The 19,561-nt window shown below is 46.5% G+C and overlaps 1 protein-coding gene across 1 annotated transcript; it reads right to left on the reverse strand.

Moving 5' to 3' along the window:
- Window positions 1-8,828: 8,828 nt before the first annotated feature.
- On the reverse strand, window positions 8,829-19,335 carry LOC125286377 (melatonin receptor type 1C-like). Its single transcript, XM_048231417.1, has 2 exons — window positions 18,902-19,335; window positions 8,829-10,772 (listed from the first exon to the last, which is right to left on the reverse strand). The coding sequence occupies exons 1-2, from the start codon at window positions 19,098-19,100 to the stop codon at window positions 9,907-9,909; spliced, it is 1,065 nt and encodes a 354-aa protein (XP_048087374.1). The 5' UTR covers window positions 19,101-19,335; the 3' UTR covers window positions 8,829-9,906.
- Window positions 19,336-19,561: the final 226 nt, after the last annotated feature.

The following is a 19,561-nucleotide window of genomic DNA, read 5'->3' on the forward strand; positions in this document are numbered from 1 at the left end:
GGCAGGGCGGGGAGCCTACCCCCACGACGAGACGGGGACCAACTGGTGGCGTGGCTGAAGGAAGATGATGTGGTAGGCAGACCGTGCCCGATGGACGTGGACTGCTGGCTGGAGGGGAGGTGGAGGGGACGCCAAAGTCAGCGTACTGAGAAGCAGAAGCAGTGTTAGGTGGTACATATTTAAAGAGCCCACTGAATTCTATAGGCTAGCGCTGATTGAATGAGTGAATGATCAGATTGCAGGGCTTTCCCGAAAGTAGGCAAAGCTAAGATTGGCTCCGTGTAAGCGTGGGAGGAGTAAGCTACACTACGAGTCTTCCTAGTAGAACTTTCGCTGAAGCTATCATTTCTACCAGAAAGACTCAGTAGACAGAATAGAATCAGTTAACGATTTAATTAGTAAAGGAACGGCTTGGATGCAAGCATGATAGAGTCCTGAATAGGTAACAGTCTTTGGCGTAGGGCCGTCTCGATCCGTCCCAGCGATGAGCGGATCTCGCCTCCTGCCGATGGATGAAGGCAGGGCGGGAGCCTACCCCAAAAAGGATGAGTGATGCCCGCCAGGGCGGTGACTCAGTAATCTGGTTCTGAGAGGAGCAGAGACATTCGTATACATACAAGATGAATTAAACAGCATGACTGGGCCGGGGTGAAGACGTTGTGCCAGGACGCCAACAGAATTTTAAAGTAGCTAGGTGTTAACCATAAACCTAGGGTTGTAGTGGGGCCCGCAGCATGCTTTCGCTTTAGTGGGATTTAGAAGCTTGACGAGCTGGGCAACCAGCGTCTAGGGCAACCTAGACCAATACTGGACCATAAGCACTTCACGATCTGGGCGCCCAGTGACTAGCGAGCTAGTACATCGTGACGAGCCAGGCCACCGGCATCCAGAGCAACCTGGACTTATGCGAGCTGGGCAACCAGCGTCTAGGGCAACCTAGACTACGAGACGTGCCGGGGCTACCGGCGTCCAAGGCAACCTGGACCATTAGCTGGGCAACCAGTGTCTAGGGCAACCTAGACCAACGTGACGGCCGGGCGACCGGCATCCAGGGACACCTGGACCGAACTGGGCAACCAGCGTCTAGGGCAACCTAGACGAGCGTCACGAGCCGGGCAACCGGCGGACGACGCGACCTGAACCATGAGCTGGGCAACCAGCGTCTAGGGCAACCTAGACAGACATGACGGCCGGGCAAACCGGCATCCAGGGCCACCTGGACCAAACTGGGCAACCTAGACGAAGGCCATGAGCAGGCAACCGGGCGCCCAAGGCAACCTGGACAGTGAGCTGGGCAACCAGCGCCTAGGGGAACCTAGACCAACGTGGACGGCCGGGCGACCGCATCCAGGGCAACCTGGACCGAACTGGCAACCAGCGCCTAGGGCAACCTAGACGAAGCCACCACGAGCCGGGCAACCGGGCGCACGGTCGCGACCTGAACCATGAGCTGGTCAACCAGCCGATAGGGCAACCTAGACCGATGTGATGGCCGGGCGACCGCATCCAGGGCAACCTGGACCAAACTGGCAACCAGTGTCTAGGGCAACCTAGACGCATCACGAGCCGGGCGAATCGGGCGAGAAGTGACCTGAACCATAAGCGTCGAACGAGCTGGGCAACCAGTGAAAGGGCAACATGCCCATGGCTGAGACTAAATCACCACAAGCTACCGGCATGCTGGGGCCCAATATGTTTCAGCAATTAGTGCAAGGCGAATGCCAGAATTTAACCACCGCCACCAGGATTTGTGAAGGTAAAATGAGGTACCTGAGTTAACATGGAAGAGCAACTTCTGAGCATCGAAAATGTCAAGAGGAGTTAGTTTGATGCATCCTGATGGATGACGTGGATAGCCCTTTTGGTCGGGTAGTCTTGGCTGCGCCCGATCTTGAATGAGTGAGAAGTGAACCTCTTTGAAGAGAGGTTACATTTAAGCAGCACGTTAGCTAGATGGCTGCTGAAAATCGGGTAAAGTGTGAGCCGTAGTTTACGGTAGTGAACGGGGACCAGGGAAGCAAAACATGGTTAGGGTTAAAAGGTTAAACATGATGTACTCAGGATCAATGCAGGGGAATAGAGCTTGTGGTTGCAGATGCTTGGGACCGAGCAATGAGTTAGTTGATATGGGTGCTTGAGTATATTCGCATCGAAGTCATGTGGTTTAATATTTAGGATAGATAAGCATTATGACTAGTTTTGTAGAAGACTAGTGCTTGTGAAGCCAGATGTGTGTTCTGGTTCGATAGCTCACCTGCAGCGGCTAGTATGTGACAGGAGGAAGAAACATATGTAACTGAAATATGACGAGACAACGAACAGATGAGTGCTGGGGTACCACCATGGTGCTTATGCATCTCAGAGTGCAGAGGAGCTCTGAGAATGACTTAACGCTGAAGCTTGCTATACCAGCTGCACCACTGTGGCAGGATAGTACAGTTTAGAACTGGCTGCTGGAGAGACAATGAGTAAAGGTAGCAATGAGGAGAGAATAAGCAATACATATCGCCCAACTGGATGCAGAAATTATATTAGTCATGCGCCAAGCACTGGCCCCTGAGTGAGTGGAGGGGTGTGCATTCACGCGACATTCCATGTGGCCAGGACATTTTTAATCAAAGCGACTGACAATGTACCCTGGGAATCCAGAGTTCTCACGGAAGCGTTTGCTCAGGGAGAGACTCGAGTCTGGCAAGGAGTATGATGCACGCAACTTTTGCCCCTTGCATCGCGGGGAACCAATATCTGTGTAGCTGATATAACGGGCCAGAGGCGATCTAAACAGATGGCAGACGTAGTGTCATCCAATTGCGTCGAAGTCCGGAATCAGGCAGTTAACATTGACCGTATAGCGGTATCCTGAACCACGAGCTGGGCAACCAGCGTCCAGGGCAACCCAGACAGACATGACGGCCGGGCAACCGGCATCCAGGGCCACCTGGACCAAACTGGGCAACCAGCGTCTAGGGCAACCTAGACGAGCGTCATGAGCCGGGCAACCGGCGTCCAAGGCAACCTGGACAGTGAGCTGGGCAACCAGCGTCTAGGGCAACCTAGACCAACGTGATGGCAAACAGGTTAAAGCTAAAACAATTCTCCCACAATGCCAGTGCAATTAAAAACAATTTAGAAGGTAGAGCACAATAACGAAAAGTGCATCAGTGAGTGCCGGTTTTACACAGTCAAGAGTCAGTTCTAGACAGGTGATAAGTGCTGGGATTAGGAAAGCTAGTTTTAAGCCGTGCTACAAGAGGAGATATCCTCGAAAGCCCTGGGCTTCGGGAGATTTGTGAAGACGGAGGGATGACCCCCCTCCAGTATGAACTGGAAACATGATCCACACGATTGCGTGATTCCGCGGAACCGCACTGCCATCCCTGTAAGAAAGTAGATGTTAGTGTGATATGTGGAACTGCTTCTCCATTGATCGAACTGCATCCCCTCAACGGAAGAGGGGAGGCATGATGCACCTGCAGGGGTTAGCAAATTAAAGATTGGGAGGAGAATGTAAAAAGGAACTTGCATCGCCCTCCCTGGCGGCTTATCACTTCGGTGAGCATATCTGCCAAAAACAAAACAGCCAAGGCAAAATAGGAGAATGGAAATTAGAGTACACATTATTTGCAGAGGATCCTGCTAAAACGGCAATTCGAGTCAGCAATCAATGTGACTGATGGCGCGACTAGATGGGCTGAAATCACATGGACACGCAGAGACCCGCTGTGTCTAAAGAGAGTGCATGAAGGGCTGCGCTGGCCTGAAGGAGACTTGAGTCTGCAGACTTGAGTCTGCCAGTGATGATGGACCGCTCTGTTTGACCTGCGAGAAGGAAGGAGTGGTTAGACAGGCGACATGAAGCATCGCCATCGGTAAAACAACCAGCCAACGGCTACGCTGGTAGTCGTGGATCAACTAACTTCCAGCATAGGCCACCATTTAAACCACAACTAGCTTAAATGTAAAATTGCCGACATAATCATGAACAGCCGGTAACCATTAACACCAATATATGGAGTACTGAAGCGACCCCACTGGTGGGCAGTGAGCAAAGTGAGGCCTGCCAGAATTCCTAGGAACCCAATACACGATATACGGAATCAGAAAAGACATTTTAAACATACCTAAAAGACGCTAGAAGGATATGTTACATACACAAATGACACAGCTTCTTAATTAACAGCTCAACCATGTGGGCATGAGCCCACACTGTGGTGTCAGCTCATGAACACTGACATAATACGGGCATTGAAAAGAAAACACCTATTATTGCCTAGATAATAGCTTGTGTGACATACTGGCAATTGATGACCATGGGCCGGCGTGCCGTCATTTTGGTTCGAGCTTTGGTGTAAGACCCCCCAAAATTGAGAACCCAGATAGCCGAGAACGCCGGGGACGCCACGCATACCTGGGACATCACAGATCAGCGGTAGCTGAGAGTAGTTTGAGCAACGGCAAGTGCATGCAGAGAATCACCCGAGGAAGGCCGTGTAGACTTCCTACCAGAAGGTATGGGACGCAATCCCAGATGATTAAACGAATGCAACGATGAACTGGCTTCCCGCAGCCATGCACGAGGAGTGATACCTGAACCGAAGGTCCAGCAGACGAGTAGCCTAGCCTAAAGCCTATGCAGCAGCGAGGCAAATGAAGAGGCTACACAAAAAGACAACTGGTTTGACGACCAAGGTAGACATCGAGATAACCACAGTGAGTGTAGAACATCAATTAAAACAGGTCTTAATACAGGGTTGGGTTCAACGGCAGCGTGGTGCAGGCCAGCAATTTACAGCACAAATCGCAAGGATTATAAAGTCAGCAGGAATTATGTAAGGAGGCTTAAGTGAAAGTTAAACCGTGTCAGACAAGTCAGTTTGTTTGCTGCCCGCCGAATATCGTTGGCAAGCAGGTTGCATGACTGTGGGTAGAGTGTAGCCCAGCTCAAGGAGCTTGGGAAGAGAGCACGATAACCTTACCAACCAGACGCTGAAGCTTGAGAAATTGTTGCCGAAAACGACATGGGCCTGCAACAGAGTTGCGCGAGGACGGCGACCCGGCAGTAGGCTATCGTGAATTGAAGGCTGCAACAGCGTGAGCGTGACTGGCTCCGATATGCAGAAATTAGCGATGAAGCGACATGCAGTGGCCCTGACTAAAGGACGCACAGGTCTGAACAGCGCAGCAAACAAGCCGTAGGATTGTAACAAGTAACGCCACTGAGGGCAGAAGGGGCTAATGTAAAATGCAGAGAGCCCAGGTCCACGCCGAAGCCTGAGCTAGGACGCCAAAGTCAGCTGCACTGGAGAAGCAGAAGCAGTGTTAGGTGGTACATATTTAAAGAGCCCACTGAATTCCTATAGGCTAGCGCTGATTGAATGAGTGAATGATCAGATTGCAGGGCTTTCCCGAAAGTAGGCAAAGCTAAGATTGGCTCCGTGTAAGCGTGGGAGGAGTAAGCTACACTACGAGTCTTCCTAGTAGAACTTTCGCTGAAGCTATCATTTATTAATTCACCACTTTGCTGTTGAACTTGTCACATTAGATTTGTGTTTTTTAGCACCCATTAGTAACCTAGAGTCATGTCCTCGCGTCAAAATCAGGAACATTTGTATAGCTATATAACGTTATGGTGGCATAGAGTTCATTTGAATTTTTGAGATTAACTTCAGAATATTGTATTGAGTGCTGGCTTGTTGCCAGGGTAAAAATGCCTGGGGCTACTCAGAACTGCCACGGCCTATATTCCCACCAGACTTATCGGAAAGTTCAACTACATCACACCAGTTCACACCAGATCTGTCACACTTGTGCAGTCTGCAGTGCATCTTTTGGTACATTCCTTATTCAATGCGTTTCTCCTTATGTATGCCTGAACCATTACAGGCTTGGGACACTGGGACAACATACGTAATGCCTATGAAGTCACACAAACAAAAATAGTTACTGTTCATCTAATAGGCCCATGTGAAAAGCTTCAATAAAGTGATTAACTAACAGCATCATTGTCATTCTCACTTAGATCTGTGCAATATAACCAAATCCCATTTCCTGATGTAGGTCCATATTCTAAAACAATGCATTTCATGGTATAGCACATGTTCTGTAAATTCAGTGAAAGGTTTATATACCTATATACCTTCTCCTTAAATTTTGAATTACACTTGACAGAAAAGGCCTGAAATGCAATAAGAATCCCACAGACTCTACTGTACAAAAGGATCAATGTAGGTCAAAACTTGCGTATCAACTAGGCCCAATCTAATCTGCGAACATATAGAAGCAAACAAATCAGGCAGCACCACAGTGGACAGCAAGGGGCAGCCAAAGAATTGTGAAACATAATCTGTCTACGATTATGTGCAATAGTGATGAAAGTCTGCAGTAAAGTAGGCCTATTTCATTGACCTTGTTTATGTTATTTACTAGATTTGAACCATGTTATGGGGTGAATTTTGGCAAAACATCATCACACAACTATACTGTAGAATTGCAATATGATGAAAATCATAGGAAGGAATTATTACAATACCCAATAGACAATAATGGCACACTATATTTTATATTTTAATGTAGTTTAACCCTCTAGTCATTTTTCCCTATAAATATCATGTGCTGATCTTGATTTGTTTGGTCTGGTTTTGGGGATGTTTTCACTTAAGCTCTCATTTGTTAGCACCTTAATTTGCCTTGCATTGTCTCTGTGCCTGCAGTCTATTCTGTGAAGCTATGCGATAATGAGCCTTTTCTTAATCATTTTACTATTTACTATTTACTTTACTAATTAATTACTTTGTGTATGTGTGTGTGTCTGTGTGTGTGTGTGTGTGTGTGTGAGAGAGAGAGAGAGAGAGAGAGAGAGATAATGTGTGTGTGTGTGTGGTGTGTTTGTGAGAGAAAGTGAGAGACAGATACAGAAGTGTGTGTGTGTGTGTGTGTGTGTGTGTGTGTGTATGTGTGTGTGTGTGTGTGTGTGTGTGTGTGTGTGTGTAAGAGTGTTTGTGTGTGTGTGTGTGTGTGTGTGTGTGAGTGAGTGTAAATCTGGTCCAAAAGGACAGGAACTAGTTGAAGCAGGGGTGCACATGGCATAGGTATGCTTCACACACTCAAACGGCAGCATTTGGATCCATCAAGGATAACGGCTGAGCCCTGGCCTGCGTCCCAATCGTGATCCAGTGCCTCCCCACTCTCCCAATTTACACCCGCCATTCATCCCTTCTCCTGTCTGACCATGGCATTGTGACACCACAAAGGATGCATCACAACTGACACAGATGAACTGCAAAAGGCAAATGTGACAAAAACATCTCAAATGCGCCTTATGAAAGCATCAGTACTTTATTTTTTACAGTGTCCGATGCAATCACTGATGCAGTGGCTACAGCTGTATAGCATTCCGAGCGCACCGATTCAGCTGTGGCGGTGGCAATTTCGAATTTGCATTTCTTCTCGCAATCTCCCATACGTCTTCCCCCCAAATGCAAATTGATGAGGCCGCTCTCATTTCCGTTTGAATGGTGGGGTTTGTGCGCTGCCTGGCTGTCAGTTTTCATATTAGCTCCTGTGTGTGTGTGTGTGTGTGTGTGTGTGTGTGTGTGTGTGTGTGTGTGTATGCTTTTCATCTGTCACCGGACTCCAGAGCTAGCCACTGATGAACCTCATTTTCCTTTGACGGAAGTCGAGCTTAAACTTGCCAACTTTTTGTCTAGCACGCCCATCTCCAGAATGAAGACTCCTTTTCTATTTCTTCTTTTAAATTCCTCTTCTTCTTTCCTGAAGCCTTTTCATCATGCTATCAAGTTTACAAACTGCTCCCTGAAGTAACACATTTGTTGTCAAGAGCGAGCACATGGAAGAAAAGGTGCTGAAAAGATAGGAATTATAATTTAGTTTGTAGACAAGCTGCCATATTTTCAGGGATGCGAGCACTTTCTTTCTTTCCCGCTTTAATGATGAAAGGCACAAACTCCAGAGACTCGGGGAGATGATATTCGAGGCTCGGGTAGATATTCGATGTGTTTTTGTATCGCGAAGAGCAGCGCGCCGCAGCGCACCACAGCAACGGTACGGCGCGGCCTTCTGTAGTGCAGTGCGGCGTGACGCCCGCTGTCACGGAGGAAGCAAAGCTGGGGAGACAAAGCCTTCTCCAGAGGAGACCGCGTCTCCCCGCAGCCCCCTGCTTAGGACGCCTCTCCTGGGAAAGTGGCCCGAGGGCTCAATATCTTTGGAGGATCAGAGTGCATTAGAGTGAGAAGTGTTTACACATGAGGTGACAGGCTGAGGGCATGGAGGGCCAGGGGTAGGGGGGGTATTTGGATGTGTGTGTGTGTGTGGGGGGGGGGTGCTGCTCTGATTGCTGTCCACGAGATGTGCTCCTTATTCCTCTGGTCCATTTTCTTGGTCACCCCCTGCAAGGTTGTTTATGCCTGACACCTCCCCGAAGACCTCCCACCTCCCTGAACACATCTCATCTCATTCTGGAATGAGTTTAGCGGTATGTCCAAGCCCCTTACACCCTCACCCTCACACACACACACACAAGCACAAACACGCACACACTCTCTTTCTTGCTCTCCCCCGCTGTTCTCCCCAGCTCAAAGCACCCCACAAATCATTGCTTCCTTTGGTCTCAATTAGACGAAGGAATTCATCTGGAGGAAAACGCTGGCCATCTTTGTTAGAATTCTGCCTATTAGATCTCTTTAACAGCTGGAGAGATACGCATATTTGGCGGTTTTGTCAGCCTTTGAGAAAAAAAAATGATCAGAGGGACAAATGACAAACCAATTCCGTGCGCCAGCCACAGTAATGTCGATTTTTATTGGTGCAAATGCAAATCACACCGTAACCAGTGTGAATCCAACACGGACAAAAAAAGTTCTGTGGAGTTGTGTGAGGCGGGACTGGGCCTGTGCCGGGGCGTGTTCCCAGCTGGACCTGCATTCCGATGATATAGATTCTGTTTGTTCGGAGGCTCATTAATGTTCCTGTTCACACGCCAGAATGACAAGGACCCAGTGAAGTGTGGTCTAAAATGATTTAGTATGTCCCTGTGACATGTGCAGAAAAAAAACTAGCCATCTGCTGCTTTCGGATGTCGTTGAAAACTGCATTAGTGTTCACTGTTCGGTCTTTCTTTTCTTCAGTTTCTTCTCCTTTCGATCTCTTTTCTTCCGTTAAAGGAAAGATCCGGAGTTAAAACAACCTGGGGAGGCGGAGTTTTTTAATCGGAGGAGTTTTGAGCTAAACCATTGTTTTCATTAGCAACTAAATAGTTTATAGCCTGTAGCAGCAGGCATGGAGCCACATCAAAATAAATCAAACCACTGACAAGGCTCAAAATAGGCAGCACATTGCCTTTTTTCATGTTCCGGAAGCATCAAATCAGATCTGGCCGAATCTTACAATACAAACATGCATCATGTTCAGCCAGATCTGCACAGTGCTGGCTATAACCATGTTGCTAATGCAAACAGTGGTCTAGCCCAAAACTCCTTCTGTCATTTTGCTCCCAAACAAACCTTTTCATGATGATACAGATGAAGTCTTTATCATCCAGAAATACACCCTAGATTGTTTTAACTCCAGATCTTTCCTTTAAGAAAATGCTGATATTGGGTTTGTGATGCTGTAATACTGAAAACTTGTCAGGGATAATATATTGTTCTCTGAGGGGAAAAAAATAATCCTTCTTCAGGTAAATATCCCATTTCCATTTAAAAACACAGACACTCGCAAAAAGATCACATAGTTTGGCACAATAAATAATAATCTTAGTCAAAGCATCAATTTTACTAAGTTAATTAAAATAGAAAAACAAAGGCACAATGTGATGCTCAACTTTACATTTACAACCATACAAATGTCAACAGTGCGGGAAGAAATACGGTACGTTAATACTGTTCTGTCTCACAAGTGAATCTCTGCCAGGTTGTTGTTTGTGACGGCAGGTGAGGGCTTGCTTTTGAGCCCTTCTGTGCCGCATCTTGAGTTGTCCGCCAAAAACATCCTGGGTGTGCACAGCGACAGGAGGATCGTTTTGTACTCCTTGCGAAAGTTCTGGTTCAGGAGCCCGTAGATGACGGCGTTGAGGCAGCTGTTGAAGTACGCCATGAAGTAGCTGGTGATGAAGAGCCACTCAGGGATGTTGGGCGCCACGCGGGCTGGGTTGATGGCCACAGCCAGGCCGATGAAGTTGAGCGGCGCCCAGCAGACGGCGAACAGCACGAACACCATGAACATGGTGAGGAAGTTGCGCAGGTCGCTGGGCTTGACCTTGAGCTTGTTCTCGGGCCTGACGCGGTGCTTCACCTGGATGACGAGCACCCATATGCGCAGGTAACAGAAGGACACCACCAGCAGCGGAATCAGGAAGTGCACCACCACCACCGAGATGGTGTAGTAGGAGCTGACCGTCTGCGCGAACGTGCAGGAGAAGACGCGCGGGTCGTACTGCAGCGAGCCCACAAAGAAGTTGGGCACGGTGGCGATGGCGGTCAGCACCCAAGTGAGGCCCAGGTAGCAGCAGGTGTTTTTGAGGGTGTAGAGGCGGTCGTAGTGCAGGCTGTGGCAGATGTAGCAGTAGCGGTTGATGGCGATGGCCGTGATGTTGAAGATGGAGCCGATCACGCTCAGGCCCATGATGAAGCCGCTCACCTGGCAGTGCAGGTCGCCCATGATCCAGTCATTGTGGAAGATGGCTGTCAGGACCAGCGGGTAGGGGTACACAGCCACCACCAGATCCGCCACCGACAGGCTGACCACAAAGATGTTGCCTGAAGGAGAGGAACACAGGGTTAGGCCTGTTTGAAGGTTCAGTTAGGTTAAGAGTGGAGACATTGAGTTTGCTATCTATTTGCAGGGCTAGTAGAGAAAATATCTGGGCTTGAAGTTTTCAGAAATTTTTGAAGTCGTTGTGTGTAATTATCAATTGTCACATCTTGAACAACTTGGTCCACAGTTGAATTCTGGCACAGTGTCTGAGAACTTTAAAACCTGTATTTGTGTTTCGCTGACTTGCTTGGTCTAATTTGGCCTGTTGGTTCCATCCTACACAAATTTGCCAGCTGGTTTGTATACTGTATGGATTGGTCAAGATTAGGTTAGTTCATTAAATAATTCTGCAGTTAGAATTTAGCACATATTCTTTGGCTAGTGGTAACTCTGATCTTTAAAGGGCAGTTTTTTGTCGAAACCCAGCCATACAACGACTCACTCAGGTAGATAAATCCAAGGTCGGGGCAAAGAATTTTAGTTACACCGCATGCAACCTTCACAGATTTACTAGGCAGCAAAATCCAATCCAAATCTTTGGCCAGCCGTGGCTCTCTGTTGTCACACAATATGCATCGGCCATAAATTATTGCGAATTGATAAGAAGCCAGCACATGGGGTTCTTATCAGTGCCCCTGACTGACACGATCAAGGCAAAGACGTGGCAAAAAATAAATAAAAACCGCAAATAAAAAAGTGAAAGAATTCCGACACCATTACTGGCTCCGAACTTCCCGCTGCTTTTCCATTCACTGGGACAAAGGGTGGGCCGCATTGGCTACGTTGTGTTATATTTTTCATCCATGCTCGGCTATCTGTGCAGGGCGGAAAAAAACAACCAAAGGGGGCAGCTCTATGACAGCTGGGCTCTGTGAGTGGCAGACGCCTTCGAGAGAATCTAGTGGCTCATGATGAAGTGGAGCGGCGTTACAGACTCCAGACAGAACACGGCTCATCTCCTCTCCTGTCCTCTCCTTTCTTCACCCAGGCCGTCTGCGGGCGTTCGAAGGCTAGTCCTGTGGACTGGCGAAAATGATCTGTTTGTGTGGTGTCTCATTATTTCTGCAGCTGAGGGAAACAATTTGTTACTCGGGCTAGAGTCTCTCAGGCAAGAAAAGTATAGCAGGAGGGAAAAAAGAGAGAAATGATGATGAAATGATGTAACTTGTGTTTAGTGTTTTTGCGTGCTTTTAAGAGCATGGCTTCCCTCAAATGTGTACATCAGATTAATGCCCACAACATTACCCCAAATCTATTTATCTTATGTAACCACTCCTCACATCCCCAATTCCAAAAAAAGTTGGGACGCTGTGTAAAATGTACTTGAAAACAGAATGTGATAATCTACAAATCTCGTAAACCCATACTTAGCTGCAAAAGGATACTTCATGGAAAATATAAGTTCACTTTGAATTTGATGCCAGCAACACCTCTCAAAAAAGTCAGGACAGAGGCAAGGCAACTAAAGGCTGGAAATGCTCCATCCACAAATGCTAGTTTAAACTAAATCGTACAAAGAAACAACCATATTCAGACATGATACAGAAATGCTGTAGTTTTATCTGGGCCCAAGTTCATTTAAGATGGACTGAGATAAAGTGGAAAACGGTGGTTAGACAAATAAAAATGAGTCATACTTTTTAGAAATCATTGACTCTACGCCATCTGGGCTAAAGAGGAGAGAGACTATCCAACGTATTAGTTATTAGGTACAAAAGCCTGCATCTATGACGGTATGGGAATGTATTCACTGTCAATGTATGTATGGCATGGGCATCTTTTTTGGCAATTCATGCTGAATGATGTATACAGGTTTTGAGCAACATGTACAGCCATCCAAATGTTTTTTTCAGGGAAGACCTTGTATATTTCAGGAAAACCATACCAAACTGCATTCTGCACATATTACACAGTATGGCTCAATAGTAGAAGATTCCAAGTGCTAAAATGGCCTGTCACATCTTGGAATGAAAAACATGATTAAGAAGACCTAAGACTATTGACCTGCTGAAATCTATATTTGATAATATAATAATTCTCAAATATACGATTTTAATATTAAGAATTCATTCTCAAAACTCTAGTAACTGGTTTTTCAGTTCCTAAACATTTACAGAAAGTTGTTAAATGAAGATGTGAAGCAACACAGTGTCAAACATCCCTCTGTCCCAACATGTATATATTGCCTTTGAACTATTCTTGATTAAATAAATGTTTTTTTGTGGAGAGTTCTGTTTTTATTTACATTTTACAGTGACCTAACTTTTTTGGGAATTGGAGTAATCATTGTAATCAGACTAACATTATGTCAGCTGAGATGGAAAACCCTGTTCTATTTTTCAGTAACTCTCCCCATGGCAAAGCCTTGTGTGGGAACACTGATAAGCATTCATAACACAAACATCTGTCATGTGTGATAGTCTACCAGATTTGTCATCTATGTGCCGGCCTTGCATTACTTCATGACAACTTGTGGCGCATAATATCCTGACACACATGTTCAAACCCCCCCCCCCCCCCCCCACACACACACAAAAGAAAACCTCAAGATCTCAGATGTCGCTATAAATTACATGCATGCAGAGGTCATATATGCTGTGGTTTCTGAACAAATGCTGGCGCTGTCTGCCCATAGCCACTTGATCACCCACCCACCCCCCCCCCCCCCCCCATGTCCAACCCCCTCCTCCCTTTAAGAGTGGGGTGAACAGCACACTACTAGATACACCAGGACCTCCGCCGACAGCAGGATAAAAGACGTAATCCTGTTTCCACAACCAGCTGATAAAACGACGACCAATTCACCCTTTATCTTCCCTGATTCATCACTGTGGCAAGAGCTGTCAGCTCACATTTGTGCAACGCCACATTATTTAATGCCACTGTGTGTCTGTCATTGTGCAAGGGTCCACTATCGCCCCCTTCCATAGTGCACCAGGTAACACACGCCTTACTGAATGACTGGTTTAAATCAGCTATGTAGCTATACTGTACTGCATGTTCAATGAAGATGTATAAGTTTGATGTATTCAGGAAAAATCAATATCCAAATCCCCCTCTCTCTCTCTCTCTCTAACTGAGTGTCTGGAGTGAGAACTTTCCCTTATAGGCAGGCAACACTGGATCGGCAGTAATTATTCCTGGTGTCATCCTGGATTGGCTAGTTGAAGATGGTTTGAGTTATATAACAGATAAGGCATGTTCTCCCCTCTAATTGAATGTGTCAGTTCCCAGACATGGCGAGTCCATTTTAACTCGGAATGTTGTTTCAAGGAACATCAGCCGGGAACATCCACTCCTAGAGAGATTGTTGTCTCATCCCGGTTAACAAGGACATAGTCAAAATCTGACATTTTGCTAGCGGTTTTCCTGATGGGTAAATAGATTAATATACTAGCTGCCTGTCGCTCATTAATGGCTTCATGTGACCGAGGTAATGACTCGAGTAAAAATCGTAGGCCAGTGTTCTTTTTTCTGGTCACTGGCCATTGCACTGGCTGTATAGCATGTGTCATAACTGGCTTCCAATGAGCAAAATATGTCTTCATTAAAAAAACAGCTGGGTCAAAGTTTACCCGCAGCCGAGGAGCGGACTTGGTGCTGACAGCATAATCGCGAGCACGTCTCTTAGCAACCCCACCAGCAGAAGTTCATTGACAATTTTTAATGAAAGATGTGGAGGATAAGGCAGGATTTATTGTGTGCCCAAACAACCCACCGTTCGCATCAGAAATTGTATCCTCTGCCACCGTTTTGGGGTGGGGTGGAGGGGGCTTTGTCTCCTCCATCCCCTCAATTTGGCTGTCACAATGCCTGTGGCTCGCTCGCCAAAACAAACGTTTTTGCATGGCACAGTAAATATATCTCTGCGTATCAAAGAGGGTGCTGCCACACAAAACGGGCGCTCTAAGTAGGCTGAAATCTGCATTCCAAAGAATCACATGCTCCTCTGCCCACATCAGTAGTGGTGCCTACAGGCATGGGGAGCTGTCACTGTGTCTGTGAAGCTGTCTGGCCAAGAATCAGATACCACACTACCACTCTAACTACGCTACGCTACGCTACTCGCTTCCTACAGCACAGCTGAGGTGTCCACAAACAAATAACACACGGAAGTAAGAAAAGAAGAAAAAAAAAAAAAAAAACATAACACATCACATAACGCAACACAACACAACCTAACAACACTAAGTCTGGCAGGTCTGTTCCACAACAGATCGACTGATGATCTGTTCACAGTTGCTAGATAAAGGATGAGGGAACAGCTGATAGAGAGAATGAGAGAGAGATCATTTGGCTCAGTTTAAATGTTGACCATGTTGACCATGTTGACCATGCCTGTACACCAGGCATGTCTTAAGGCCCCGGCACGTGATTGGTCTGCGGGCTACTCCAGCCCGTCATCAGTAGGGGTCTGCGGTGGGCAGGGGTTTGGGGGATGGCATGGTATCCACCGTCTCCCCAACAGGACATCAGGACGCTCCCGTGCACAACAACAGCTGAGCTGCCAATAGGAAGACATACCCAACACATTTATGCCAGATTGGGTTATCCAGGAATCCACATTAACGACCATCTGTAGGAATGGAATAGACATAGTCACAGCTGCAGCACCATTCACTGTTTTTGAGATCGCTGAGTTCTGCTAGTCCTCTAGGTTTTGTGGCACGTGGAATACCCAAAAAATTAAAAAAGAACCTTCATGTATTTTTGATGTCTTTTAATTGTGCACATTGACTGAAGGGTTCATTCAGGAGAGATGTTTTGTGGTTTCCATGACGTCAGTTTGATTTCTGCAGGAGGGATTAAGGGATTTTCATTCTCGGCATTACATGCATGCCTTAGCAAATATGATGTCACATCTCCTCGGGCGCTTCCACCCCTGCGTGGGTTTCTTAGGCCAACCACCCCCCCCCATCTCCATCCACACACACACACGCACACATAAACAAATATGCATAATCAGACAGAGGTTTAAACATACACACATGCATCACTCACATTATTTGCTACAACCGTTGACATTTCCAATCATAGAATAAATAATTGCATCGCCAGAGATACATTTCCTATTAAAGGAACAAAGACCTGGAAAGTAGTCTTACAATGGGTGCTGCTTCACATGGGCGGTTTATGAACTTTCGGGCCCCTGGGCTCAGATGTATTAAGGGCCACCCACTAATTGTCACGATGTGGAAGGGGGGGTTGGGGGTCCTCCTCCAGAATTTTTTAAATTTGTTTGATGTGATTTTCTGTTACTTTTTCGGGATGGGCAATACTAAATTCAATCAGATTCATAGCCTACATCCTGATTTGTTGATATTGAGGCAATGATTCCATGCAAAGGCTTGAGCTTCAGGGCCCCCTGACCCCTTGGGCCCCTGGGCCTGGGCCCGGTAGGCCTGTGCAGTATTCCATCCCTGCTGCTTCATCATCATGGTGAGAGAAACTTTGCTTAACACTGCACTTGTCCCATCAGAGCAGTCTTTAGATGAAAGTGAAATCAGCCACAGAATGTGGCGGTGTGCGGCAGTGTGTTCAGAGAGTGTGTCGAATAGTCTGTTTTACATTTGAGCAGCAAACAATGTGGCTCACTCTTACTCCTGCTCTTTCAACAGCTGACATCTCCTCAAGACCATGAGATGGAAAGAGACAAGTGACGGGGTGTATACAAATACATGCACACACACACACACACACACAAACTGTTTACATATGCACACAAACGCCAGGCACACTCACACACGCTCTCCATCTCAATCTCTCTTTTTCACCCTGAACAAACACACACACACAGACACACACACTGCTCTCTATCTCATCTTGTTTCTCTCTTCAGGCGCTCACAGCGGGAGAACGGCAACACGCGGCTAAGCGAGGCAGTGATGCAACGCGGCGTGGTGCGGAGCAGAGCCACACTCCAAGCGGCGGGGACCTGGAGTGGCCACAGACATGTTACGCAAGGACCAGAGGCTTGACTCCCATCCAGACGGATGGACTGAGCCAACAGATGCATGGGGGCAGGTGGGGGGGTTGAGGAGGGGAGGGCAAAAACCCTTTTCCGCCATGTGGGAAAAGAGTTTTAAGAGTACTGGGGGGGCTTCCACCGGGAAGCCAGATAGCAGTTAAGTTAATTCAGCCAGAAAAAACACTGCAGCTGTCTCTAGAGAACCAGACTCCTCACTAGCAATGTGATTTACAAATATAAATAAATACCACGCAGAGAGCAGATGCACATCTTGGAATTACACTTAATATAAGGTGGGGTCAGACAACATGGCTGTGGAAGTCTCTCTCCCACAATACATACATTTGTATGTGCATGTGTGCATGTATGTATATATATATATATATATACTGTGAGGATTATAATGTCAGAGATACATAACTGTGCATTAGGACTGCCATAGGTGCTGTGCAGACCGGCTAGTTAAACTGCTGGGTCAAGAGACATAGGATCCATAAGAAATCCAATATCATCACATTGGTTATTAAGGCTAATCCAGCAGTCAGACACCATGGAAGAATACATTTGTGGAATCCGGTAAGAATTTCACAGTCACGGTAGATGCAAAGTAGCCAGTGCCTAAACATTTCACTGATTTTTCCTTTTCTATTCTATTCTATTGCTGTAAGTCGCTTTGGATAATCGTGTGTGCCAAATGAATACATGTAAATGTTTTCATGATGTTGATCGTTTCGTTGTTTGTTTGTATGTTTGTTTGTTTGGTGGTGGTGTTTTTATTTGAATCATGTCACATGTCCCTTAAAGTAAGACACCTTACTTTCTTGTTGGTCCTCCAATTGTTTGGTACATCCTTTGATCTCTGTTTTGTTCGAGCACCGTCCTTGACTGCCTTCTTTTTCCTTCCCTCTTGCTCAGTGGTAAAGGAACGTAGTCTTGCCCAGCTGACATTAAGAAAACCCCAAGGACAGAGACACCAGGATGCGGTGGACAGGAGCAAGCACTCACTCACAAACAGAGCATCTGGACACTCACTTTTTCCAAAAAGACTCCGCTCTCCCACAAAAACAAAAAAAAAAACAAACAAACACACCACCAGAACTGCACAAAACAAAACACACACAGTCTGTGAAAACCTCCACCAAACCCAAGGAGGGCCATGCAATATTTAACACATAAAGGCCATTAGAGAGAGTGGTGACCTTACGGTGAGGCGCAGACACACACACACACACACACACACACACACACACCACAGTCTGCTCATTCCCTCTTTCTCTGGAGTGACCATGGAATTGTTAACAAATGTGGTTGTCCGTCTGCCTGACTGAGTACCAAATGTATGGCAGCTTGAGCTGTGATGAGTTGGGCCGTGCAGTCCAGTATGCCTTAGATGAACCCCCCTAATCCCTGGGGCCACCAAAAAAAGAGCCCGATAAATGTATAAGAGCACAGCAATTGTCCTTAAAAAGAATTACTTTTAAAAAATCTTTTAAAAAAATATATGATTTTTTCATATCTTGGGGAGGTGAGAAGGAAGAAAATACTCAGAGATTATGTTTTTCTGCCTTTAGGGCCCTGCATGTGTGTGTGTGTGTGTGTTATGCCCTGCATATGTGTGTGTGTGTGTGTGTTATGCCCTGCATATGTGTGTGTGTGTGTGTGTGTGTGTTATGCCCTGCATATGTGTGTGTGTGTGTGTGTGTGAGCACGTTGGATCATTTAAATTGGGACCCCCATAAAAGTCTGCCTCGCCTTGGATGTACACCGAGAGAATGAGTGTCTGATCCCCCATGAGTGATTTATTTCAGTCGGTAAAAAGCAAGGCTAAGGCCCAGATGGAGGGACTCGTGTTTATGAAGACATATGAAGACAGGCCATGGCTCTCGATTATTGGATTGATAAGTCCCCCTACTGTCATATACCCTTTGCTATCACTCACAATTGCACGAGCATTAATTATGCAATTTCATCGTGAAAATACCAACCTGCATAGCTACAGTAAGCCCTTCCTAGGTACAACTTCTCTATCGGATACTCTCACCACTTATCACGAATTAAAGAATTAAATGGGTGAAATCGATTTCAGGTACGTTACATTCAAACCGCTCTGCACTGTGTTGAGTTCACTGGTGGAAAACTAAGAATATGTGTCGTGTCTCTTACCTGCATTCCGAAGCTTCTTGTTCCTGAATACGGAGAGAATTACAAGAAGATTGCCGATTATGTCAACTACGATAGTAATGATCAGCACGCTGGCTAGCGCTGTAGTCGCGCCGAGGGACACAGGCTGCACGGTCTTCTGGCTCTCGTTCGCGCTACGGGACATACAATCTCCAGTGCTCACGTTTGCATCAAGATCCATAACAAAGATAATGAGTCTCCGTCGGTAGATATTTTCACAACATTAACTTATATAGCGAGCTAACAACTTTTACAATGATATAACACTGTCCCCCACTTTCGCCCCTGGTGAATTTCCATCACTGACATCTTCCGGAGATTGGTAATTAAAATGGCCAATCAATTAAACGCAGCCCCTCGCTAAAACACAATATCCTGGTCGTCGGACAGTAGTTTTCCTCATGTCATTTGCTTTGGGTTGCAATAGCTTATCTCCTGTAGATGAATGCATCCTTGATGGACCGATCAGTCCAGGAGGACTCAACTGTACCGTGTGCGTAAACGGAGCTCGAACGCCTTCTGTGGAGGCGCACGCTATACCCGCAGCAATGATCAGGCGTGTAGTTCATGATCATATGCTGAAGTTGTCCTGCACCACAGCTACTGCATCCATATAACTTCAAGCCCCACAGACAAGATGGA

This window comes from Alosa alosa, chromosome 21 (assembly GCF_017589495.1).
Source record: "Alosa alosa isolate M-15738 ecotype Scorff River chromosome 21, AALO_Geno_1.1, whole genome shotgun sequence".
In the NCBI taxonomy this organism is placed as follows: domain Eukaryota; kingdom Metazoa; phylum Chordata; class Actinopteri; order Clupeiformes; family Clupeidae; genus Alosa; species Alosa alosa.

Bases quoted from the DNA above. Each gene is read 5' to 3' on its own strand.
- LOC125286377 (XM_048231417.1), bottom strand. From the start codon at position 19,100: ATGGATCTTGATGCAAACGTGAGCACTGGAGATTGTATGTCCCGTAGC. The intron at 10,773-18,901 runs GTAAGAGACACG...CCTCTCCTTCAG, and splicing joins CAAGAAGCTTCGGAATGCAG to GCAACATCTTTGTGGTCAGC.